This window comes from Ictidomys tridecemlineatus, chromosome 6 (genome assembly GCF_052094955.1).
Source record: "Ictidomys tridecemlineatus isolate mIctTri1 chromosome 6, mIctTri1.hap1, whole genome shotgun sequence".
NCBI lineage: Eukaryota > Metazoa > Chordata > Mammalia > Rodentia > Sciuridae > Ictidomys > Ictidomys tridecemlineatus.
Window position 1 is genome coordinate 191,570,734 of NC_135482.1, and position 27,499 is coordinate 191,598,232.

Consider the following 27,499-nt stretch of genomic DNA (forward strand, 5'->3'; position numbering starts at 1 on the left):
GCGCGGTTGGTCCTGGGAGCCCGGGTCCACGTCGTGGCCCGGGAAAGCCCCTTTTTGCTTGGGCACCGCCAGGCCGGCCACCTCCGGGTTCCTTCCCATCTCGTCGCGGTCTCTGCGGACCCTCTTGTCTTGGACACCCAGCAGCTGATATTGTTAAACAAGAATTGTACGGTTTTTGTTATTGGGGGCCAGGGGTGGGGGAAAGATAGGGCTATCAGAACTTCATTTTTATGCTGTGGTTTGGAAGATTTGGTTTTAGGAAGAATAGTTTATCTTTAAACGCCAAAACTGGGTTTCCAGAAGATAACCGAGTCCACTTCCGGAATCATTTCCTCTAATAGTTATGCTTATTCAATTTTTAAGCTGTCTGCAATGTGTTTGTTTAGGGTCATCTATTCTTGTGGCTTGGTCTTCGTTTTACATAAAGAGAAGCCAATTTCGTTTGGTTTGGGTGCACTTTCGAGGCACTTCTATTTTTAAAAACCTCAAAACATACGAGAACATACTTGATTACTGTTTTAAAATTATTTAGTTTTACCTTAGTCAAATATCTTTAGATCATAGAAAGATACTGAAAGGTAATTTTAAAAGATGTCTCAGTTCTAAACACCATCTGTCTTGAAACTTTGGCTTTTGTAAATTTAGCCTTTTACTGAAATCTACTAATAAACAGCATATAATCATTATTCAAGTCAGAGTCTTCCCTAATTAACCCTACTGTATGCTGATCACTTCCTTGTTCTTCATCTGTAAATCTTAGCTCTCTTTCTACACTAAACAGTGATGTTTAATAATTCTTTTTCTCTCCCCCTTCCCTCCATATTCCTCCCCTTTCAGATTCTTTATTGTGCTTTCTGATAATTGAGGTAGCATTTTGGAATTTAATAACTTGGAGCAAGGTGGGTGTGGGTAGCAGTCTGGCCACTCTCTGGAAATCTTGCTTCCTGGTGTTAATTCTGCATTGCTGCTCTGAAGTGCAACACACCTTAATGTGGCAGCTTCTATAAATTAGAAGAGGAAGAGGTGTTGCCTTTCCTCCAGGCAACTGTATTTGTGTAGTAGTTATTATGTTAATAATTCCTAAGACTTAAAACAGGAAAACTCTCGGTTCATTGAGGCTTTGTTACAGAGTAGTAGTGCTTCCCATTCTGTTGTGATATTTACGTTTTGTAGGGATATGTGGGAGGAAAACAGCTGGGTTAAGTGGTTCACTTTTTTTTTTTTTTATTATTGTCAGCATAAGAGGATGAGAAAAGTTTGGAGCAATATTGCTGTGGATATTTCTTTGTAGAATTTCCAGATCTGCTTATCAAATTAATTATACTCTGTAAAGTAAAAATAGTGCTCAGCCCATACTGTTGCTATGAAAATTGAAAAGATTAATTACATGTGACTTTTTAAAGCTCTCAAGAGAAGCATAAAATCAATGCTAACTTTTTTAAGTAAATATATTTAGCAGAAGGACTTTATGCTGAGTCTTTACTTACCAACTATTTGAAGGTCGAATGTATATTATTGCATATAATAACAAATATTCAAATAATATCGAAATCAAATTGAAAACATAACTCTTCGAACAAGAGTATGAGGTATTGACTTAAATAGGGCCATTTAAAAGAGATTCAGTAAGATGTCTGGCAAACATGAGTGGATTTTTAAAAGACTTTTACCTTTGACAAATTTATTTTGTAGATATATGTATTCATCATTAAGGTGAGAAGGTGAATAGAAATAAAGGAAGGAAGAGAAAGCCAAATTGGCTATTTGGAGAACCAAATGGGATCTGAGTAATGGACTAGAGGCACAGTTGAAAATATGGAGTAACACGTGAATTGGCATTGCTGTGTGACTTCCTTGGACCAAGTTCTCTTTTATGATAGCTATCCAGCAGTGTTAAAAGTGGAGCATGAACAGCATGAAAGGAGTGATAAGTAAATGGTTAAATATTTCCTCAGCAAATATTTAAGCACTTGCCAGATGCCTAAGGTTGGGTTAAACATTTTGTAGACTCTGGCTAATAACAGAGATGGGGAGAAGAACAGGCAATAAAGGTAAACAGGCAGATTTCATAGGCAGGACTAGAAAATACACAGGAGGCAGCCACCAGTTTAGCTTCTCTTTGATCCATTCTTCACATAGATAAGCTGTTTTTGTTAAAAAGCAAACTTTATTTTTAAAAAATCTGGAATTCTAATTGCTTTTGAATAAAATTCCAAGGATTTGAACTTTGTACATAAGACCTTGTATGGTCCACCTCTAGCAGCCTCCTTTGTAGTCTCAGTCCCCACCATTTCTTCTGTTCATAGCCCCTCCAGCCCCCACTGTTCCCCTTGTTTCCTTCTTGAGCACTCCATTGTCTCTACATCCAGATGTTGCAGGTGTTTTCCCAGCACATGCCTTTGCATGAAGTGTATTCTGCCAGGAGGCCTTCTACAATCACTGTCAACTCCCGCTTAATCCTTTTAAGACTCAATGAGGTCTGAGGTCTGGATCCCGTTACTTTTGGGAAACTCACTGATTTAGTTCAGCCTCCCTACCATATATGAACTAGCTTTTATGTTAGGGCCTATGGCTTCAAATATGAATAAGCCCCAAACCCTGCTAACAGAGTTCCATTTTTTGCCTTCTTTGCCCTCATAACAATCTGTTCATACCACCAATAGGACTTAAAAGTAATTTACTGTTTCTGCTCATATATATGTTTACTAGTTAAGATTCTTTGAAAGCATATATCAAAATTTATTTTGTATAAAATCTGCTTATAATGCTAAATATTTTTGATGAATGGAAAAAAAGGAATATCTTTGTATAATAAGAAAGTCCAATGTCTTCTTGAGTTGGGGGGAAGAATTTGGGGAAGGAGAATACAAGTAGTTCAATAAAAATCTATTTTATGCTCACTCAAATATAATAGAGTATAATAAGTAAATAACCACATATATAGGTCATTGGTTCCTTTTTTTTTTTTTTTTTTTTTTCTGGTACTGGGGATTGAACTCACCTGAGTCACATCCCCAGCCCTATTTTGTATTTTATTTAGAGACAAGGTCTCACTGAGTTGCTTAGCACCTTGCTTTTGCGGAGGCTGGCTTTGAACTCATGATCCTCTTTCCTCAGCCTCTCCAGCTGCTTGGATTACAGGCATGCACCAGTGCACCTGGCGGTTCTTAATTTTATTACTTTTTTTCCAGTTAGCTTTTCATCATTCCTCAAGTTGGGTTTTATTTTTGTATACTTTTATATATTTACCTCTATTATTAATAGTCTTATAATTATCTTGACTTACCTGTTTTCTCAACTGATAGTAAACATTCTATAAGCAAAGGCTGTCTTATTCATTTTGTTCTCAAAATAAAATTCACTAAATAATCTTTGCGTATGAAATCTTCTCTTGCTTAAAAGAACATTTCAATATCTCCCCTGAAATTTCAAACACATTGACTTTGTTCGTCTGGTTTAGTTTGCAAACTTCCCCCTTTTTCTTCTAGTCTGCTCTGCAAGTGTTTAGCGAATGGCTTCCAACTCTCATCAGTCCTCCACCAAGATGGTAACGGTGGATACATAAAGTAATTTAGATCCTTGACGCTTTGGGAAAACCTGTGGGCAGCTTCTGTTGTCTAGCCAGTATATCTCAGTAAGCATCTCTCTGTCTCCCACCCCAGGACACAGGGCTTATTATCTTGGCTGTACCCATAATTACTCTGTGCAGGCTTTCAGTGCTTTCCCATGTGACACCTCTCCCTCCTCAAAGATAAAGGATGTAGTTCTAGTTCTAGCAGTTCAGTTTCCTTCTTCTCCCAAAGCTCTTTTGCAAAATTCTACCTAGTTTGGTTTTTAAAACTATCTTCTTTCTAACCCTGAATTCTGTTGTTCTTTTTTTTGTTGTTGTTGTTACTGTTGTTGTTGTTGAGTCTTCAATGGCATGGTCGCCAATAATGTTAAACTAAGAAAAATACCTGGATAGAAAAATTGGATATATGAGAAATTTTTATGAGATTTTGTGTATATAATGTGTATGAGAGTGAAAGAGAGAAAGATCTTTATAAGGAAAGCTTGTGGAAATAGTAGATGGTAAATAAGCCATCATATCTCATTAAGCTTTTTCCTGTGCTTTATACTGGTAATTAGGTTTCTAATTAGAAGGATCTCTGTCTGACTTATTAGTAATCTTTTGTTATTCTTGACTTCAGGTCAATGATGTTTCCTCCTTGAATGAAGGTGAAGATAGGTTATGGAGTATTTTCCAAATTATGTATTTATTTGGAATACATCTTTGTATAAATTGGGTTTTTTTGTTGTTGTTGTTAATACATGATCTATTTAGTTTTAATTATGTGGTAGTATTTTCATTTTTAATTTGGTAGATTTTCTTTGTTACTTTGTTATTTAAGATACTTATTTCATTCTTTCAAAATCAATAAGAGATTTAAATTTTGGTATAATTTTGTTAGAGCTTGGTATGATTTCCACAGTGATCATTTTTTTTTTCTGGTTATGAAATTGAGGCTTCTGATTATCAGAATTTTTGTTAGTAGTACAGACAGCTAAAAGAAATAACATCCTGCTAAAGAATTACCATTTATAAAAATAACATTTGTACCCTGGAGGCCTTTTAGGCTTCTTCAAGGTTCCAGGCTCTCAGTTCTATGGCAACATGATGGAAATAAGATTTGCGGTCCGCCAGCCAGCATGGTAAAGAAAAAAAGTGTGTTGTTTCCTCCAATTAGTAAGTTTCCCTCTCCTTCCTTGGGGTATGGAAATATGTAGTGTTGGGGAGGGATGCATTGGTCAGAAAGATTCAAAAGTGGACATGAAGCTTGTCTTAAGAGTATGAATTCTCCAAGTGGAAAGCAAGTCTGAAGCCTTTATACTCTGTTATACTGTTGACATTTGTTACCTTCCTCTTTCTTGAGGGTAGTGGTCCACTTTTTCCAGGCTTTGTATTTCTGTGCCTGAATCCTGCTGGTAACTTAGTACATATATCCTGAAGGCAACAAATACACTTTGTAAAACTAGCCCAGAAAGAGCCTGGTAGTGATTTTCCCCATGAAAACAGTATGAAAATATTGTACTATTTTCTCTAGCAATCATATTATGGCTTAAATGATAATTTGTTGCTGGCAAGAAACCATACCTTCCCCAAATTAACATGTAATGCTGAGTAATTGGTGTTGGATCTTTCAGTAATGAAATAAATATTTCTTGAGTACCCAGCAAGCACTGTTATGTGTTGGGTATATGTTGGTAAGTAAAACAGACATAATCCTTGCTGTTATGGGGAGCATATATTCTGATAGAAGAAATTGATAAGGAATCATCTGTGTCTTTACGAATTGAATTATGTTCTGTGATGGAAACAGGGTATAGTATGAAAGAATAATCGAGTTTGGGAAGGCAACCATTTAAAAGAGGTCACTGGGGAATCCTTTCTGAAGGGGTGACACTTTACTAGAAAACCGAAGTATAAGATAGCATACTGTGAGACAATGAAGAAAGAATTCCAGGCAGACTTTTGTACAAAATACTGACCCTTGTGTACAGAAAGGAAAAAGTTTGATACATTCTAATTGAAAGGAGGTGAGCATGGTTAGAGATGGCAGTGACTGGGAATGGCAGAAGTCAGGTGGAGCAGGGCTTCTCCTATTGAGTGCTTTGTGGGTGCAGGGAAGGATTTAAAGGAGAGACCTCATAAGCTTTTTTAATATTGCTTTCCTTGGGGCCAACAGTGGAATCTGAGGGACCTCTAAGGAGTAAACTACATTAGAAAGACAAGAGCTGCTAATGGTTTGGAGGATCAGAACAATGGTAGTGAGAATCATAGAAGAGGAATTTGAATTCTGTATTAGAGGAAGAATTAACTGGAATCCTGATAGCCTCAGGTGAAGCATAAACTAGAGAATCAGGTGAAGGACTTCTGAGTTTCTGGCATGAGCAGCTGGATGTGTGATGATTCCTGAAATGGCAAAGCCTAGAGAAAAACAGATGTGGGGGCTTGGCATTTGTTAGACTGCAATGCTCTATGACGGTAATGAAATAGTCCTGAACGTTTGTTCCTTAAGGTTTTGCACATATCCACCCAAAAGTTCGCCTCCGTCAAATCCTTTCTCAAATGTTACCTGATCAGCTGAGCCTTCCTTGATCAGCTGAGGTAAAATTAAAAGCCCACACCACCTGTCTCCCTTCCCTGTATAACTCTCCATATTTTTCTTTTTTATTTATTGATGATTTCTTTAGTAAGTGATCTGTCAGGTAAGGAATTTTTGTACACCTAAATATTTTGTAAATGTTTATGAATATATGAAACCACTTGATCGATTCTCTGTTTTCATGATAAGATTTGCTGGTTAATATTCGTTAGGCTTTTGACTTAAAACAATACAGTTCTCTTGGGGATGCAACACAATGGTAGATCGCTTTGCTAGTGTGCTTTAGGCCCAGGGTCTATTCCCTGACATACAACACACGCTCATGCACACGCATGTACATACATACATAAAATGAATGCAGATATTTGTAAGAAGTTTTGCACATTCACACACATTTGTGCTTCTTTAAGGATAAAAACCTAATATCTAATTCATATTATAATTGTCTTGATTTTCAGGTTACTACAGACGGAAAACCAAAAATCATTGATATCATTGATACAACAGGAAGTGGTGATGTGAACACTGCTACAGAAGTAGAGCCAAAAGATGGTGAAATTATTGGTCTTTCAGGAAGAGTACTTAAGGTCAGCGCTTTTATCTTATTGAATGTTATTTAAACTTTTGTTTTTGTACTGTTGCCTCAAAGTGTGTAATGTTTTTAGATTACATTTGGTGGTCGGGGAGTTGCTGCATAACAAATTACTCCCAAAATCTCATAGTTTGAAATGATAGACAGTTGATGACATCATTTTCTATGAGTCCGGAATCTGGGTTTGACTTACCTGGGTGTCTCCAGTGAGGATCTCAAGATTGCAAACTGTTGGCCCAGACTGTCTACTTAGAGGGACAGGCTTAGCCAGGCCTAGCCAGAGTTACACAGGCTGTCCTTGGTTCTTTCCATAGTGCTGCTTGACAGCATGGTAACTGGATTCCCTCAGGGTGAATGAACCAGAGAGTGCCCAAGATGAAAGCCATGATCTTTGTAAAGTCATCTTAGAAGTGATAGATAGCTCATCACTTCACTTCATTCTGTTTATTGGATATAACTATAATTTAAACAAAAATGTGTTATAAATCCATAGCACGTCTTAGGGGAGGGGATTTCATAGGAGCATGCTGCCAGGAAGTGGGGATGATTAGGACAATTTTGGAAGAAGCCATTGTTTTGTTGTTGGGATTTTTTTTTTCAATAGGTTGACAAGTTCTGTTTTAAATTTTGAATAGAAAGGTAGAAAAAGTACTGAGCACAGTGGCAAATACCTGTAATATGAGGTATATCAGCTAATGAGTAAGGAGGATGACAAGAATTTGACTGTGATTCAGAATTCTGGTTTTCAAACCAAGAAGTAGAATTAGTTTGGAGTGAAATATGTTACTCTAAAATATTAATAAGACTTACAGATTTAGAATCTTAAAGAAATATAGTAACACATGCTTTAAATAAGCCACCTGAACTGAGTTACTAGCACTCAAAGCTAGAGTTGTTTGTACTTATAAAACCATATTAAATAAGATAAATACAATTAGGATTGATGCCTGAAGTTTTGGTTTTTCCCTCAACTTGATGACATATTTTCTTTAGCTCTACTGCTATATATTCTCAGCCCATCAGTATAATGTGGTTTAAAATTTTAACTGTGTTCAGTGTCTGCATAGTATAAAAAGACAAATATCACTGGGCGTGGTGGTGTACACACCTGTAATCCTAACTGCTCAAGAGGCTGAGGCAGGAGGATCACAAGTTCACAGCCAGCCTCCGCAAAAGTGAGGTGCTAAGCAACTCAGTGAGACCTTGTCTCTAAAAAAAAATACAAAATAAGGCTGGGTATGTGGCTCAGTGGTCAAATCCGTCCCCACCCCACCCCCCCAGTTCAATCCCAGTACCTAGAAAAAAAAATAAAGACAAGTATCTACAAGGTTTCTAATAAGTTCCATCTCCCACCAGGCTTAATTTTCAATACAGTATATTCTTTTCAGTGTTTTAGATAACATGCAAATACTTTTATATTTTTTAATATTTTTTTCTAATTTTAGACTTTATCTGTAAAATTAACATGCAGAGGAAAAAGACTTAACTCTCAGGCCTTTTATTTCCAAGCAATTATTGCATTATTGTATTCTTATTTCTGAAATTCCTATTAAGTAGGACCTAGGATATGGACATTGGACCACTTGAATGGGTCCTCTAATTTTGTGTTGTTCTCTCTTTATTGTTGTTGTTTTTTTTTCAGAGAGAGAGAGAGATTGATTTAATATTTATTTTTAGTTATCGGCGGACACAACATCTTTGTTTGTATGTGGTGCTGAGGATCGAATCCAAGCCACACACATGCCAGTCGAGCGAGCTACTGCTTGAGCCACATCTCCAGTCCCTATTGCTTTTTCTTCTCTTTTTCTCTTTGTGAGAGAGTTCCAAAATTTTCTCAACATTATCTTCTAACTCTGAAGTCCCTTCATATTCTTTCAGGCATGTTAGGCATGTTTTTGTATCATGTTTGCAACTTTTTATCTTTGACAATATAATTTTTTTCAACTTGTTTCTTTTCTCCTCCTCCTCCTCCTACAAAAAAAATTTTTCTAGAATATTAGTATTATAGTTATACATAGTAGCTGGGTCCATTTTGAAAAAAATCATACATTCATGGAATTTGATTTCAATCCCCATTCCTCCCCTTCTCTCCTGCCTCCCTTCCCCTATATCTCCTCTCTTCCCTACTGATCTTCTTTTTGCTGGTTTATTTTTTATTATTTTGATATCTTTTCTTCCTCTTTCTACTTACCGTCCTCTTTTTCCCATTTTCTTTTCTTAGCTTCCTCCTCTGCTTCTAACCCCTCCTCCTTTCCTTTCTTTCTTGTTCACCTCTGCCATCTCTTCCTCCTCCTGCACCACCTCACCTTCCTTTTCTCCTTTGTTCTTTGCTTTCTACTTTGGATATTTCCCTTGGGTGTCTGTCTATTCATTCCTGACTCTCTTCTTTAGGAGGGTTTCACAAGGTGTGGAAGCTCTCTTGCTTGTGTAGAGTCTTTTGGTGTTGAGTTTCATTGTAAGATAATGATGCTGTTTTTGAGGACCTCAAAATATTAGTGTACCCCCCCATACTAGTTACCTGAAAGAGAACCTTAGCCTGTTTGGCCTGAAGTTGAGTAGGAAGAGGGACAAATAAGCTTTTTTGTTTTTTGGTTTTTGTTTTGTTTTTTATTCTTTTTAGTTTTACACATCGCTAGAATGTATGTTATACAAACATACATACATTGGCATGTTATACAAACATGGAGTATAATTTATTCTAATTAGGATCCTATTCTTGTGGTTGTACATGATGCAGATTTACCCTGCTTATGTATTCAAATATACAAGGCTAGAAAAATTATGTCCAGTTAATTCTACTGTCCTTCCTATTCCCCTCCCCCTCCCTTTCCTTGTTTCCTTTGTCTAATCCAATGGACTTCTTTCTATTCTTCTTCTCCCCACCCTCCTTTGTTGTGGATTAGCATATACATATCAGAGAGGACATTTGGCCTTTGGTTTTTTGGGATTGGCTTTAGTATTTGGTAAATCTCTGCCATGCATAATGGCCTGAGTGTACCATATGTAGACTATTTCCAGTGTTTCTTCTCTCTCCTTTGCTTTGTATGTCCCAACTTCTTTCTGGCTCACATAGGAAGAGTTTATTGATTGGTGAAGTTTGGACAGGATGTGGAGTGAGGCAGTGGGAGACCAAATTGCTCTTTACACAAACGTTATGCCTGTCTTCCTGGTTCCAGCTTCATTCTCCATTCACACAGAAAATGTACCCACACACAGGTGTTAGATGTTTTGCAGTAGTCAGCAAAGAAAGCAGTTATTAGGCACTGGTACTCTGGCTAGTTAGCTCTCTCCAGTTCTTTAGTACACAATTTTCAGAAAGCAACACTACAGTATGACCTTCAAGTTTCTTTGACTTAGTCATGTTTTAAAATAAATGTCTGTATTCTATTTCTCTTCCAAATAGCCCATAAACTGCTGACAGTCTTTTAGTCCTCTCCCAGTTTAAGATGAATGACCACTTAGTGCTTTGAACATTTCAGTAGTCTCTTTCTCTAAAAACGATATTCATATCGTTTTTACTAGCGAGAAGCTAGTGGTCTATTACTTAGAGCTGGTGATCCTCCTATGAGCAGGTAGAAGCAAAAAGTGAATAGAATCTTAAGCCTTTGTTGTAAAATGTGCATCCATAAAGTGTGTGAAATGCATAAGTACGGTTTTATGAGTGATTAAAGCAAACATGTTATATCCAGCATACAAGTCAAGACAACAAATACTGCCATATCTCATAAAATTCCTGCCTTCTCCCATATCACAACCATTTCAGTTTTTGTGATAATTACTTCTTTGCTTTCCTTTGTAATTTTACTATGGGTGTGTGAATACATACATTGTTTAGTTTATCTGTTTTTGAGCTTCACATGAACATCCTCATTTCTGTAATATTTTACATCTTCTTCCCTTGGTGGTGTTTTGCAAAATTTGATATTCTTTAAGATTCATGAGATTTCTCTATGTTGTTGCATGTCACAGTAATTTGTTTAGTAGCCAAGCTATGTAGTATGCTATGGTTTATATATAGCACATTCTAGCCATTCTGCTGTGGTGAATGGTTGTTATTTACAGTTTGGGACTGTCCTTAACATGTTGTTGTTATAGATGAACAGAATGCCTTTATTTTATCTGTTTATTTTTATGCAGTGCTAAGGATTGAACCCAGTACCTCACATGTGCTAGGCAAGCACTCTGCCACTAGCTACAGCCCCAGCCCTCATAAGCGATTCTTGTACCTATCTCCGGTGCATGCCTAGAAGTGAAATTGCTGACTCATGGAAATCCAGCTCTAATGGGTCATGCCAAACAGTTCTTCCAAGTATTTCTACTGCCTTTCTAAAACTTAGTGTAATCAGACTTTAATTTTTGAAAATGTGTTGGGAATCTAGGTATATCATATTGTGGTCTTAATTTGCATTTCTCTGTTTACTAATGAAATTGAGTGCCTTTTCATGTGTTTGGAATTTTGATTTTTTTCTCTGTGGAGTACTTATTAAGGGTCCTTTGCTTCTTTGTTTATTTTGCTGAGTTGTCTGTTGCTTTCTTACTGACTTTGTGGGCTCACCTGCCCTTCACTCGCCTGTGTTGCAGGGGTCTTCTCCTGTTCTGTACATGTTTTTTACTTTCCACATAATGAATCTTGTTGCCTAGAAGTTTTTAAATGTAATTGAATATCTTTGACCTTTTGATTAGGGTGTGTATATGTTTGAGGTGCTGAGGATTGAACCTAGGGCCGCCTCATGATGCTAACTAGGCAGGTGCTCTACCACTGAGTTACAGTCCTGGCACTTACTTTGAGACAGGTCTTGCTAAGTTACTGAGACTGGCCTCAAATTTGCAATTCCTCTTGCCTTAGTCTTCTGAGTAGCTGGGATTACAGGTGTATACCACTGCACCTAGCTGATTAAGGTTTTATTAATCTCTCTGAGTTCTTGACCCCATGATCATGAAGATATTCTTTTATATTTCTAAAAAGTTTCAGTTTTTCTCTCATTTGTTCTGGAATTCAACTGGAATTGATTTTATGCTTAGTTTGAAATAGAAGTCCAATTTCCTTTTTTCCATAGACCCAGTGTTCCAAAATCAGATATTCCATGATTTCCCCCACTGAGTTTCAGTTCCTCCTTTTTACTGTGCAAACTTTAAAATGTGTTGTTGACCTTCTGAATCCTCGTTTTCTGTTCTCTTTTTGGGTTTTGGGTGGTTGCCCCCTCCCATTCTAATTTTGGAAGGAAGCAATGTTTTGTTTTGTTTTTCTTTTCTTTTTATTTTACTACATTTAAGTTGAAGTTTTTTAAATCATTAAGATTTAGACTTATATATTTTTTTAAAATTTAAAGATAAATCCAGGTGTACTAAATGATGTGGCCAGAAATAGTACAGTGTTTAAATGCAGCAGCAGCCAAGGAACTGGTGTATGTACACTGGCATGTGCCATGAGGCTGAAGTAGTTTTGAGGCAAAAAGCAAATACAAACAAACAACAACAACAAAACTAAAAGGATGTTGGATCTTACTAATAGTATGGCAACACTCATAATGACACTTGACTCATTAAGAAAAATGTTCTCTTTGTTAGGCCCTCTCTCTTTGAGAGAATAATGAGATTTTTATATATGTCACATGAAAATCAGCCTTATTGCACTGTGGTGGTTGTGGAATTTGAACCATTTTAAAGATCAGCTTAAAACGGTCAAAATGGAAAGTTTGATTCTTAGAGACCAAAAATAACTTCAATTATATACAATACTCAAATGTGTAAAATAATGTATTGCATAATTGTCTCATAGGCTACAGTTAGCTTTACTCTACCTTAGTTATGATTAAATAGCGTAACCATAATTATACCTTATTCTGTTTTTTTTCATGTGTAATTTTTATAACTATCTAATCTGCCTTCACTAAGGAAAATATATAGTTGTGATCTGATTCCATGGATCCTACAGATTTTGGTATATTTGAGAATTAAATATAAATTATTTTATTGGATTATTTTGATTGTATTACATCTTTTAGATAATTCTGATTAAATATGTTTTAACACCTTTTTATTTTTCAGTGTTTTTATTAGCGATTTCTGTTTACTCCTTGAGCATTTCACAGCTTTTAGTAGTCTTTTCCTAGAAAGAAGCTGACATTAGCTGAGGGTCATGACGTCCCTATAGTGGTGTAGTGGCTGCTTGTGGTTCTGTTATGATTAACTATGCTGTCGTCACACTATATTATTGTTTTTGTAATTCCGTGGGCTGTTGCAAGAATAGTAAAGTTAAGAATCCCTATTATCAAAAGAAAACTGATAAGTTTTGAATAATAAGTACTAGTTTATAGCTAGCATATTTGAACTTTTACATTATCTAGATAACTAGTTGATTGAGAAATCATTAATGACATATAGGCCTTTAATGATGTTTTCCTGTATTTAGTTGTGGGAAAAGTTCACCCAAAAGTTTTCTGCCCAGAAGATACTTGGGTGAAGAAAATGCACAACTGAGGATTGATGAGTCGGCCAATTCCAAGGGGTTGATAGCTCATCTTATAATCTGCACACTTCAATGCTTGATAGTTGGAGTCCTGTGCTACAGAGAGCATAAATATATACCCACATGTTGACATTTCAGATGGGTTGATGCTTAGTGTACTTTGTTATTCTTAAGAATACTAAAATAGGGATTGTTTTCTTCCTTGTCCAGAAGAAGAAATAGTCTTGCAGTTGCCCCTTGTTATTGGTAAAGTTTAGATTCACAGCCATATTGATCTGATTTTTAAATCCTATGTCCTTTGTACTGAATTTTTTGGTCTCTACAACGGAACTAGGTTCCAGTTTTTGACACTTCTGTTATTTGGGTGGGTAATTTAATTTCTCTTTGTTGCTTTGCGTGCTCCATTTGGAAACTGGGCATACTATTTATATCATTCTATTAATTAAAGCTTCAAGTGTTATTTTTAAATACTGTGAGATAGTTGGAAAGATTTTATATGTAATTAACATGGTTTGATAGAGCATTTTCATAAGGACTGGAAGAGCTCTTGTTCAATATCTTTGCATTATCCCTGTGGCGTTGTAGAGGAGAGTGAAGTTCTTTTTCTTAAAAGGAATTTTAAGTGTAGAAAAGGTTGTTAAATTGCTTCCCCTCTCCATTATCTGGGGCACTAGCCTATTGAAGGAGGAGATGAAGTGTTGGCTATGTTTAAGAACTAATCATGGGGCTGAGGCCGTAGCTCAGTGGTAAAGCACCTGCTTTGCGTATGTGAGGCACTGGGTTCAACACCACACAGAAATAAATAAAGATACTGTTTGTTCATCTATAACTAAAAAGAAAAAATATGGCCTATCCCTGTAATCTCAGCTACTTGGGGAGGCTAAGGCAGGAGGATCACAGTTGCTAAGGCCAACCCTGAGCAACTTAGTGAGACCCCTGTCTCAAAATAAATAGGACTAGATGAAGAGCATTTGCCCACATGTCTGAAGCCCTAAGTTCAATCTACAGTATCTGCACACAAAAAAAAAGAAAGAAAAGGAAAAAGAACTAATAATAATTTTTGTGGTTTAATGAGACAGTATATTTTGGAAGCAATTTGGAAGTGTAGTTGAATCATCTTATTTACAGATGAAAAAAAAGTCAGTGATATTAAGTGACTACTTAGAATATTGAAAATAGTCCTCGAATACATGGGCCTGCTAATTCAACATGAGCTATTGGAGTTGATGTAAAATACTCTCCCCAGTGGTGAATCATTGGCATTGGGAGGCATTGACTGAAGGAACAATTTTCTTTTTTCTATAGATTCCTGCAAGCTGGACAAATCCTTCAGGCAAATATCATATTGGCATTAAAAATGGCTATGACTTCTATCCAAAGGCTCTCAAGGAAAGGATACAGGTGATGTACAACTTAGTATCAGTGACTCCGATATTTCCTTTTTCAGATTTTATTCCTCTTGGGGGAAAATAAAATTGTCATAAAATCTCCTTAACTCTTAATTATTTGGGGTGTTTGGAAGCTTTTTAAAAAATGACTGCTTAAAATCAATTCTGTTCATTGGAATGTTATCCATTTAAAGACATGGTTTTTAATCCTGAATGCGTGGATAAGGTTGGGGAATCTGTACACACTGAAATTACACTCATACTTTATTTGTGTTTTTCTGGAAGATGGCATAGAGCTTTCATTGAATTTTTGAAAGGATTTTTACTTGATAAAGGTTAAAGACAACTCATTTAAAGTTCAGGCCTCCTTATTTATTCTTGTTCCTGTAGTTTTTATAATTTGCTCATTTTTTCCTTGCTGTTTGACTGAACTTCTTTTTTCTTTTTTACATACATTTATTTTTTATTTTATTTATTTATTTTTATGTGGTGCTAAGGATGTAACCCAGTGCCTTGCATGTGGTAGAGGTACCATATACAACCCCAGCCCTTGGCTGACCTTTTTGTTCCTAGTTTATTAGTATTCAGTATTAAGAAAAGAATCAGTCGACCTAACACTACTGAAATACCAATGTAAAAAACACAACTCGGTCATTAGAGGTAGAAGAGTCATAAGTAAGAGTGGTAAGGAGCCTGCTTTAAAATAGTGCTATTCCATAGAACTTTTTGTAATGATGAGAGTGTTTGAAGTGTTGGTTATCTGTCGTGTCCATTAGGGGAGCCACTAGCCACCAAGCCTACTGAGAATTTGAATGTGGCTAGTGGGACTATGGAATTGGAACTGTAATTTTATGTAATGTTTTAAGTTTAAATAGCAACATGTGGCTAATGGATACTGAATTGATCAGTACCACTTTAGAAGTCTGCTGTGACACTAGTACTGATACACATCCAATGTTTCAATGGTAAAAAAGATAGAGTTCTTGGGCTGGGGTTGTGGCTCCAGCGGTAGAATGCTTGCCTAGCATGTGCGAGGCCCTGGGTTCGATCCTCAGCACCACATAAAAATAAACAAACAAAATAAAGGTATTGTGTACAACTATATATATATATATATATATATATATATATATATATATATTTTTTTTTTTTTTTTTTTTTTTAAAGAGAGTTCTTGAAACTGATCTTGATGGATAAGATTTGTGGCCCCATGATCTGATCACAGTGTTGTTTGCTTCCCCTGGGGTCCATGAACCAGAAGTTACTCTTATACATGTAACTCTAACTGAGTACTATTTTAAAGTTTCAGGCTGAAGTACACAGACACTATGGCAGTTGTGTGCAGTGTATTAAAATTAACTGTGTTGTATAGGTACAAATTGTCATACAAATGGAGAGCTTAAGTTGAAGTAGACCTTTCCTTTAGCTTAGCTGAATTGCCTATTTTTCTGGAAAGGTTTCATAAACTAGCAGACTTCTGTCAGGAGACACTGTGGGTTAAAGAAACTGGAGATTTAAGGCCAGTTTCAATAACACAGAACCATATCCGGTCAAAGCAGATGAAAAGAACCTAGAGAGGAAGGAAATTGAGGAGGAACACATGTCTGAAACACAGTTACAGCCTTCCTCTGGTCCTCTGCTTGCTCTTGCTTCACTGCATTCCCCAATTTTGTGTGGGCCCAGGATACCATGTTTTGCTCTTTTAGATGAAAATTCAGGTTATGAACATGGTATTAGGTATTGTTAGAGAAGGTGAGGATTTAAATTGGAGAATATGAATATTAAAAATACATGTCTTGGTAAACTTGTTCTCTTAAATTCTGATTCCAATGAATTAACTAACCACTTATTAATAATTGATCTGTTACTTCATCAACTTCCTTAGAAGTGATTTTTTTAAACCCTCACATGAGAATGGTCGAGCATCACATCTGCTGACATCAAAGTCTATGTATATAAACTTATCATTGAGGTTTAACTGAGTATTTGTCAGTTGAATCGTAAGGTCACTTTTTTGTCATTGCAGAAGGAACGGAAGGAAAAAATCTGGGATCCTGTTCACAGAGTGGCCCTTGCAGAAGCCTGTAGAAAACAGGAAGAATTTGATGTTGCCAACAACGGCTCTTCCCAAGTTGGTGCTAGTCACTTGTATCTAGATGTTGCCACACAACCATATAACCGGGTGCTTGGGGAATAAGTAGAATGCTCTCGCAGATTTTCCTTTTTCATAACGTTCTCCTCAGGTCAATTTTATATTTTTCCATAATTGTTGAAGCTGAAGTCAATTTACATATGTATCAGTGTTTCAAAACTTAACACATAATATATGTAGGTAAAAGAAAGTAAGTGCTAAGTGTGTCTTTTGGATTCTCTCCTATAAGCTGCACCAGGAAATCCACCCCTCTTCCCAGAGCCAGCTGTTCCCTGACTGGTGGTACCACAGGGTAGTTTGGTGAGGTGGAAGCTGGCAGCATGTGGTCTTCTGTGAGCTCATCCTTTGCACAGTGGTGTGATGTGCATCCAGGCTCTGGGTGCTGCAGTTCTTTTTCTTTACTCCAGATGTTTTCTTCCAAGAATGAACCACAGTTTGTCCATTTTTAATATTGTTTCTTGCTTTGTTTTTTATTATTAAGAATAATGCTATTGTTGTATATGCCTTTTGGTAGGTCATAAAGTGATTGTAGCAATTTATATTCCCCTAATAAGTATGTGAGAATAATCATTGTTCTATGTCTTGCCCATTTAAGTGTTTTTGAATCAATGTAATCAATGAAAAGCCTTCATATTCTCACCTCACAGGCATGATCACCACAGTTTGATGTTTATCCTTCTGAATTATTCTTTTAATACATGCATGTACTTTTCTTAACCAAAAATGGTTCCCAGCTCTGATGGCTATTAGAATCACACGAAGAGCTTTTAAAACTGACTGTACTTGTGTCATAGAAAATTTAATTCAAGCCTTGTGAGGGAGATAGGCGTTATTAAAGCTTCCTAGAACCACTAATTAAAGGACAGTTAGGGTTCAAAACTAATGGCCTAAGGTTGGGCATGGCAATGACACCTAAAATCCCAGCCACGCATGAGGCTAAGGCAGGAGGATCATAAGTTCAAGGCTCCCCTCAATAATTTAGTGATGGTCTGAGCAACTTAGTGAGACCCTGTCTCAAATAGAAAATAAAGTACTGAGGATGTAGCTCAGTGTTAAAATGCCCCTGGGTTCAATCCCCAGTTTAACAAAAAGGGAACTAATGTCCTATATACCTATATATACAAATTTAACTTTTTCCTTTTATATACATTTAACATGTAATTGAACTAGAGTTTTCCAAAGCAAAATGATTTTACTATTGGTTAACACTGTGTCTTTGGTCATATGTTGATGTAACTTTCAGAAGCACAAAATATACTAAATATTAATTGATTTTGTAATTAATTAGGTGAACAAACTAATCAAGGAAGAGCTTCAAAGTCAAGTGGAATTGCTAAATTCTTTTGAGAAAAAATATAGTGATCCTGGCCCTGTGTATGACTGCCTGGTATGGCATGATGGTGAAGCTTGGAGGTGAGTTTTTTGTATAGATCTTCACTTGAAAGGGTCTCTCTCTCTTTCTGAAGAACATTAAACTCTTAGAGCTATACAAAGTTTTGGTCTATGTCACATTATCAATCAGTGAATCTATTTGAGACCCAGATTTTGGACAAACCTTTTGAACTCTTAAATAGTAGAGCCCAGGGTACCAGTGTATTTCCAGAAAGTTTCCTTATTCTTCCAGCAATCTGATAAAATGATTCACTTGTAGCCGTTGGCTAACAACTATGCATGATACTTCTTTTAGAATATTTGTGTTGGAAATGATATTTAGTCAGACAATAGAACTGATAAAATCTAAAATCCTAGTGGAATATTTTAGAAAATTTTATTATAATCAGTGAAAAATAGCTTTCTGGTGCTACCAGAAACAATTTAACCTTTTTTTTTTTAAATATGATATAGTATATCCTGTAGTACTTTGATTTCAGACATTTTTGAGGAGACTCTTGAAGATCTCACAATACCTAGCATGAATTTACAATTTAGCTACTATCTGTAAATGTTCTCATTTCTCATTTCAGAAATGTCACCTGTTTCTGAGGGGAGGTAAAGTGACCTATTCTTTAAGTACTTTGTTTTTGTTAAGAATGTCAAGTCTGCCCCTTCCTACCCACTTCTAATTATGAACCCCTATCTCTGCACTTAGCAGAGATAAATAATGATACTCTTTTCTTTGAGCATTTGTCAGAATGTATAGTGTCAAACTTGATTTCATTCAAAAAGGAGCAAAACAGGTGGAGAGAAACTGTTTACAGAGAATTGCATAAAGAAAAGGTTATTAATCAGTTTCTTTTGGGTGGTGTTTGACCTCATTATGTCACATTTCCTTTGTAATTCTTGATGAAAACTGTGGATTCTTTCCATAATTGACAAAGAAATGTGTGGAAAATGTCAAGTAATATATTTAATCTCAGCCTCTCCTCACTCTCACTCGTATGCTCTGTGAACCTCATTCCATGTTCCTTTTCTCTGGATTCCAACAGCAGCTCCTTGAATTCAGCCAACCAGACCTTCATAAAGTTGTACTCTTGTAACACTCATATTTGTGCTCTATGGAGTTACTTAGGCAGATACTTGTATTGTTGAGTCACTCCACGCTGATGCTCATTATAAGAAGCTGACCTAGAAAGTGTCATTGCATTTGCTGTGGGATGTTGTTGACTCATTAATTCTTTCATTATTTGTCAAGTGTTTATTGAGTGCCTTCTTTGTAGTATAGAAGCTATTCCATGAATTTTAGACTCTCTGGAAGGATGTGTTTTAAACATGGAACCAAGCTAAGAAACATCAAGAATTTCCCAGAAGGAACATCTTAAGTTGAAACGAATTATCAGCACAATTAATTAAGTAGAGAATAGAAAAGAGCTTTGACGGTGGAAGAAAAGAATAGAGGTCACTGGAGGAAGTGTAGAAACTTGGTATGGCCACGGAGTGAGTAGTAGGAGGAGGACATAGGGAGGTAAGTAGAGGTTTGATAGTGAGGCCTTTGTGGAGTTTCAACATTATGATAAGAGCCATTGGAAGATGTAGAATGGTTTAAAGCAGGAATCAGATGATCAGACTTGAAGAAATCACTGTAGCTACAGATAGGCCATCAACTCATCAGGCAGCATAGGTAAGGAAGAAACAGTGGAAATAGAGAAATGGACACATTCGGGAGATAGACTGTGGTGATCAGAAGACTGAGAGGGAAAGATGGGAACACTTATTAGATGCCTTCCTGGAGGGATGCTGGCCAAATACATACATTTTGGAGACACATGTTTTGCGCTTTCTAACATAAATGATTTGGTGATACACATTTTAAATGTTCACCTCAATTCTGTTTGATGTGCTACTTGTTTTCTTCTTGCTTCATTTTCCTCATAGGTGTTCAGTTCTTTTGAAATGTTGTAAATCATTTTGGGATATCACTGTTGGTATATGTGTAAAAACAGATTTTGAAGGATCCTTCCTCCTAAATGCTTAGTTTGTTAATGATGCATGTGCTTCGATATTTATGGTAAATGATCCATGTGCAAAACTAGAGGGATTTCAATGTTCACTTTAGCAATTTTGACTGACTTGCTTAACTTGAAAAAACACAGTTCTTATATAAACAAACATGTCTTAAGGTCTAAGGACCAAAAACATAATATTGATAGTTAAATGTTGTGTATCATTTATGACTTTTAATAATTAATATATGTAATTTTAATCAGATTGTCTTCCAAAGTATTTGAAATATATATGAAGTTTTATTAGAACATTATAGTTACACATACTAGTTGGGTTCATTTGACAAAATCATACATGCATGGAATTTGATTTATTCCATTTCAGTCCTGGGTGACACCCCCCCCCATTCTCCTCCTCCTTCCCTCCCCCATTCTCCTTTCTCTACTGATCATCCTTTTACTTGTTTATTTTTGTTTGATGCTTCATACATATACATGTGTGTGTACATGTATGTTTAAATAGCTAACAAAACGAGGAAAGAACAAGTAGAGTAAAATTATGTAGAAAATGCTCTTTATAAAAAAAAAAGTTTGCCCAAAGTCTGAATGAGACTGCACTCAGTATAGTTCATCTAGCTTCAAGGATCCTGCATAAGCTATCCAGCTCACAGACTAAATACTAACAGAAGTAGCAGGAATTAAGGCCTACCTAGGTCGTGTATCTGAACCATCCTATCTTAAAGCTCCAGCCCGAGCTCTAGTTCTCATTTCTTATTTCTTTAGTGGCCTGATGGGTTTCTGCCTAGTGTCTGTGACAGACAGCATTCTGAGGCCTTTGTGCATAGGCTTAAGCATCCTGGGCACTCTTTGACCTGACCCTTCCTGCTGCCTCTGTGAAGCAAAGGATTGCTGTGTTTGTGATGGTGGGAGTAGGAAGGTAGTAAGAAGAAAACAGAGGACACTGTAGTGTGTGATCTTCTTTAGAAAGGTGAGAAAATGATGTGTTTTGAAACCTGCTTTTTCTTTCAATTAACAGAGCCTGCATTGATTCAAATGAAGATGGGGACTTGAGCAAATCTACTGTATTGAGAAACTACAAAGAAGCCCAAGAATATGGCTCTTTTGGCACAGCTGAGATGTTGAATTACTCTGTTAATATTTATGATGATGGAAACCTGCTCTCCATTGTGACCAGTGGAGGTATTCTGTTTCAGATTTACTAATGAGAGATAAATTTATGGAGTAGCAAGACAATAAATTTCTGTAGCTCAAAGCAACTTTCTAGAGGATTTAATCTAGAGATTACCACTAAAGGATTAGGTTTAGAATCATAGCTGTGGTTTGATTTGTGTTGTTTTTTAAAGTCATAATCATGTCCATTCTGAGACTATAAGCATATAGACCAATGTCACAAAATTCATCAGCATGATTCTTATAAATAGTAATGTCATTTCCAAATATATTCACCTTTAAAAAATTCACTCATGAGTATGGAGAATCATTTAGAGTGATCCTCACCACAGCTTTCTGTGTAATTTCAAAATGGTTGGAACCCACCTAAATATCCATTAACAAAAAGTAGGATTTTGCCCCTTTTTTTGGTGACCCCCTCCCTCTCCCTCCCCCCCTTCTATGTTCTATCCTTTATATAAAACTTTTTGCTCTTGCCTCGAGGGATAAAAACAGTAGGTTTTTAAAAATTATATTATTCATATTATGGAATATTACCTAGCAATCAAATTAGTTTTAATGAAAAACTATATTGATAATAAAACACTTAGTAAAACTTAAAAACATACCAAATAAGTACTATGCAATGTTTATGTATATGTGTATTTCTTTGGTGAAAGAATAAAAACAGATGCAAAGATTATGCACACTAGCTTCAAAATGGTTACTTTGGGGGAGGGAGAAAAGAGAATGAAAGAAGGTGACTAGCTCTTTCACCCCCAGGTCCATTGAGGTATAGCTGAAGTACAGTAAACTGCACATGCATCTACAATTTGATAAGTTTTGATATGTGTACACCTGATCAGCTACCACCAAGATAGTATTGCCTCCAGCAGCCAGCTGTCTTCCTTTGTGATCCAGTCTCTGCCCACATCCCCAAAGCCACTGATCTGCTTTCTGTCACTCTAGATTACTTTGTATTTTCCAAAATTTTAAATAAGTGGAATAAGAAATATGATTTTTTTTGCCTGCCTCTTTCACTCAGCACAGTGATTTTGAGGTTGGTCACTGCTGTGATTGTAGTGTGCTCCTCATATTTTATCATGTGAATGTACCTCACTGTTTATTTATTCACTTATTGATGGACATTGAGGTTGTTTCAACGTTTGTGAATAAGTTTCTGTGTAGAAATAGGGTTTTGTTTATTTTGGACCCATCTCAAGGAGAACGGGCTGGATGTGCTAAATATATGTTGAACTTTAAAAGCTCCCAATTTTCCTCTGGGACTACCTCAGCAGACCTCCAGGTGCTCCTCATCCTCTGCAGTTTGTGGCATGGTCAGTCTTCTTTACTATAACCACTGTGACTATTGTGTGCAGGCAGCAAGGTTAGAAAAAAGTAAGGAAGTAGAATTGACAGCAGTTGGTTAGAACAAAGTCGTCTCAGCATAGTGGCCAACCCACCTGGAAGGGTCTTGTTCGGGTCGCTTCTGGAGTTCCACCTCTCATCTGTCCCTAATATAAACAGGCCCAGGGCCACTTGCTGTTATCATTGTACTTATGTTGGTTTTCTGACAGTAGTTGCATGTTTTTCTTCATGTCTCCTAAGAAACTTCTCACTTAGGTTTTTGTTTTACTTTATTGATATGTAACATGTACAGGAAAGCATACAAATCACAAATTGTATACTCCTTGAATTATCACAAAGTAGATGATCCTGTGTAACTACCACCCACATCGAAAATAAAATATTGTATCTTGCTACTCGGTGTCCTTACCCCTACCCCAAATTTAACTACTATCCTCATTTCCACTGCCACATTACTTTGGGCCATATTATGTTGTCTTTTATAAGTTAGACATGATAAAATAGTGGCAATTTCATATGGTTCAACCTTTTTCTATTTATAAACAATATAAATCCTTTTGTATGGAATTTTAGTTCAACCTTATTTTGTGAGCTTCATCTCAGTACATAGAAGTTCATATTTATTGCAGTTAATTGTCAGTTCTGTGAATTGATGATACCATATGTCCATTTACTATTAATGGACCTGAAAGTTGTTTTGGTTTTTGAATTATACAAATATTGCTGCCATGAATGCTTTGTGAATGTCTTGTTGTACATGTGTGTGCATTTCTGTCAGGTGTGTAGATAGGGGCAGGAAGGTGCCTGCTCAGCTTGCACTTCTATCCAGCCCACACTTCTACTGTCAGCCCTTAGAAATTTAGCCATCCTGAAAAATTACATAGAGGCATATCATTGTGGCTTTAATTTGCAGTTTCCAGATAACTAATGAATTTGAACATTTTTCCTTCTTATTTGCCATTTGGATATCCTCTTTGGTGAAACACTTTTTCAAATGTCTTAAGAGTATATAACCAATATATAGTGACTGAAATGACTAATAATATGTAGATTGAAACGAATGGTTAAAATTCTCATATGGGAAAATATTTTGTCATTTCCTTCCTTGTTGCTTCTAGGAGCTCATGGCACACATGTAGCTAGTATAGCTGCCGGGCATTTTCCAGAAGAACCTGAACGGAATGGAGTAGCTCCTGGTGCTCAAATTCTATCAATAAAAATTGGTGATACAAGATTAAGCACAATGGAAACAGGCACAGGTCTCATAAGAGCTGTGAGTGTTTATGAATTGTTGATTTAGATTAATGATTAATCTTGGATATTTTTAGGGTTTTTAAAAAGTGCTTCTGGTTTACCAAGAATACATTGAACTGCATTTTGTGTACAGGATGTTATTTTTAAAAGCAAAAATATTTTCTACTTTTAAAATTATTTTTAATAAAATTTATTTTTAATAAAATTTATTATGAAAAAAGTCTTTGGTTTAAAACCTTTGTGGAAGAAAATATCTATTTTATACTTAACATTTCTAGTAAATTCTCCAGCAAGCAATTTTGTGATACTTTTAAAGAAAATGTCATCTTAGCCAGCTTGCTCCATTAGCCTAAAAGGAATTAAAAATTTTTAATACTCCATATTTCATTTTGACATGTAACTTTAGTGACTTTAAACCTAGTAAGGACTAGGCTTGCTGCTGTCCTCCTCCAGTCCCATTCCATTCTAGAAACACTGGTTTTATTTTTTACTGACTACTACAGTGTTTTTGTCTCCTCCTGCCCTTTGGTTTTTATTCATTATTATGTATGGAAATAACTTATAAATTGGAGAATGATTGGTCAAGAAACTATATAATTACGTGCTTTTATATTTTCTACTGTTTGTAAATTAGAAACTAAATTAGTTCAGCTGCCTAAACTAGGCTCTTAATCTTTAATAGATGATAGAAGTCATAAATCATAAGTGTGATCTTGTCAACTACAGCTATGGAGAAGCAACTCACTGGCCAAATTCTGGGTGAGTATTCCCTGACAGTTGTTACTATAGAACCTCAGCTGGCATACATGAAATATTTTAAACATATGAATTGAACATCACAGTGGACAACAGCAGCCCTGTGGTGAGATGAAAACCATGTGGCCTAGCCCTCAGGCCCCAATTCCTGTGTCTTCTCTATGATTCAGTACCAGTCACTGCACCACACCTGAAATCTCAATACTGAGCACTCCCTTGTGGCTGGGGTAGCCAGCCACCATAATTGTTCTCCTGAGACTTTCAGGCTACCAAGCCCTCTGGTATTTTTCACTGATGGCTCCATGGCATCCTTACTTTCCTTGCCAGCCAGATTAGACCCTCAGACTGTCCATTGTTATAATTACTGTTTTACAGTCACCCTGGAGCCTTCCTCAGCCTTGCCTGACCAACCCCTAGGCTTGCCAAAACCTTGCTGTTCCCTTCAGTGGCCCTGCAGCTAATTTGCAGAACTCGCTGGTGGTTGGACACATGCACGTGAAGTGTGTTTCCTCAACCCACTCACCTCCTCCCTTGCTGTGTCATCAGTGTCATATTGCTCCAAATCCAGTGCTATGGCATTGACCTGATGTTTCTGTGGTTTTTTTTCTTCACAGTAGTATCTATTTAAATTAGTGTATTTAGAGTACTTATTTACCAGTCATCTCTCCCCGTCTCCAACCACCGAGCCACTAAAATACACCACTTATCTGGTTTATAAAACTTTATATTTGAAATCTTTCAAAATGGGAATTTTTACCAAGTTAGACCCTGTAGTTTGTTGTTTTGAAATTATTTTGCTGTGTTTCTTGTGAGAGGACACTTGACTGCCCTGCAGTGTGCACCCCATCCTCTTGTTTCTTCTTCCGCACAATCCTGTTCCTTCTCCTCTTCTCCCTTCTCTCTCCTCAGTATCTTTTTTTTTCTACAAGTGTATTCTCCTCTCCTTGGACATTTATTCTTTTAAAGTTATCTTTCCCCAATATTCTTCCTTGCTCAGATATTCATACTTGGGACTTTGGTGAATCTTTACCCTATACCTTTTTTATATTAACTCCATTTTCTTTTTCATGATCTAACTTCTCCACCTCCTTTTTTTTTTTGGTACTGGGGACTGAACCCAAACGCACTTAACCGCTGAGCCATATCCCCAGCCCTTTTTTATATTAGAGACAGGGTCTTGCTGAGTTGCTTAGGGACTTCCTAAATCGCTGAGGTTGGCTTTGAACTTGTGATCCTACTGCCTCAGCCTCCCAAGCCACTGGGATTATAGGAATGCATCACTGCACCTGGCTAACTTCTTTCTCTTTAATAAATGCTGGTAAAGTTTTCTTGTTGTCTGTAAAGATCTCTGATCAGATTTCTCACATCTTACAGTCACAGTCACCAGTTGTACCTTATTTCCACTTTATCTTTGCCACTAAATATACTAGCTTTTTGGGTTACATAATTCCTGGTGAAAATATGCATAGGAATATCTTGAAGACTGTCTCTAAATACTTTCAAGTGGGGGTAGAAATGGAACAATTTACTTCTCTACTCTCCAGACACTGCTAATATTGTAGTACTTTGTAGTGTATTATTTCCATATAAAGTTTTGCATCTCGCATTTTTCCTGTACTTACTGGTCTCATAACTCCTTACCTATGCTAAAAACCAATGAGTACCTCATTTAAAATCACTATATCATATTCCACCAAAAGTAGACCTGCCAACATTTATGTAACCATATATTTAAATACCATTTTGGTGCTCTATACACTTAGGCAGTAGAGGCTGTGTATTTTTAGTTTAAGAAGGTCGACTGAGTGATTTGAATGCATACCCCTTCCTTATACTTACTGTTTAACTTCTACAGTTTGAATCCTATTTGTAATTTGTTGTTTATATAAATAAGAAATGGGACAGTGTTATTTAAAGGAATATTCTTTTTCAGGAGAATCTGTGAAGTAATTAATGAAGCAGTGTGGAAGCACAATATCATTTACGTTTCCAGTGCTGGAAATAACGGTCCATGCCTTTCCACCGTCGGTTGTCCAGGTGGCACCACGTCAAGTGTGATAGGTTAGTTTCCTGCTTTAGAAAATAGAAATGTTTAAAAACAAGCAGACCAAAATGGTGATCAAATGTTAATTATATCTCTCCTCTGTGCAAAACACTGTAGACTAAATGTGTCCTCAGGAAAACAGCTTGTCTAGAATTTATTACAATTTAAGGAAGCCTGGAATAATTTGTCTAATAGAAAAACAGATATACATCTTTTGGTACATTATTAGGAAAAGATGGCATAATAACATTCTAAGTTAGCAGAGGGCTTGGAATAATGTGTGCTACATGGTACGTTTCCCTGTTAAATTTTCTCTTCTGTTTCATGAGAAAATTGGTATAGGTATTAAGCAGTTTATCCATGTGAACAGTGGATTTCATTGGGAAAATTAAGATCCATTGAGTGAATTTTGATTCCTTTTGTTAATGATAAAAATTCATCTCATAGGTGTTGGTGCTTATGTTTCCCCTGATATGATGGTTGCGGAGTATTCCCTGAGAGAGAAATTACCTGCAAATCAGTACACATGGTCTTCAAGAGGCCCAAGGTGCGTGAGGCAGTACATGGGACCATTACATGTACTTGGTTATATTTTATGTGGCTGGGAGGCAGAGTTTTAGATAATAAGTGGTGATGGCCTCGTTTTAAATAATTTTGATATTTGAACTTTGGTGTAACAGAAGCCCTAAATGTTTGTTAAAGCATTGCAGTTACAGAGCCTGTGTACCTGTGTTCATGCTCTTGAAGTTATAACCTTTGAACCTCTTGGATAAGATCCAT

The 27,499-nt window shown here is 36.5% G+C and overlaps 1 protein-coding gene across 5 annotated transcripts in view; it reads left to right on the top strand.

The window, feature by feature from the left end:
* Tpp2 (tripeptidyl peptidase 2) overlaps positions 1-27,499 on the top strand; it is a 67,749-nt gene that overhangs the window by 548 nt on the left and 39,702 nt on the right. For all 5 annotated transcript variants that reach the window (XM_040281705.2, XM_078016308.1, XM_040281706.2 and 2 more), the window contains exons 2-10: positions 6,605-6,733; positions 14,513-14,608; positions 16,622-16,726; positions 18,036-18,160; positions 21,164-21,327; positions 23,784-23,938; positions 24,602-24,678; positions 26,609-26,736; positions 27,167-27,266. In XM_040281705.2, coding sequence (XP_040137639.2) covers positions 6,605-6,733; positions 14,513-14,608; positions 16,622-16,726; positions 18,036-18,160; positions 21,164-21,327; positions 23,784-23,938; positions 24,602-24,678; positions 26,609-26,736; positions 27,167-27,266 — 1,079 coding nt within the window. The remainder of the gene's footprint in view (positions 1-6,604; positions 6,734-14,512; positions 14,609-16,621; positions 16,727-18,035; positions 18,161-21,163; positions 21,328-23,783; positions 23,939-24,601; positions 24,679-26,608; positions 26,737-27,166; positions 27,267-27,499) is intronic.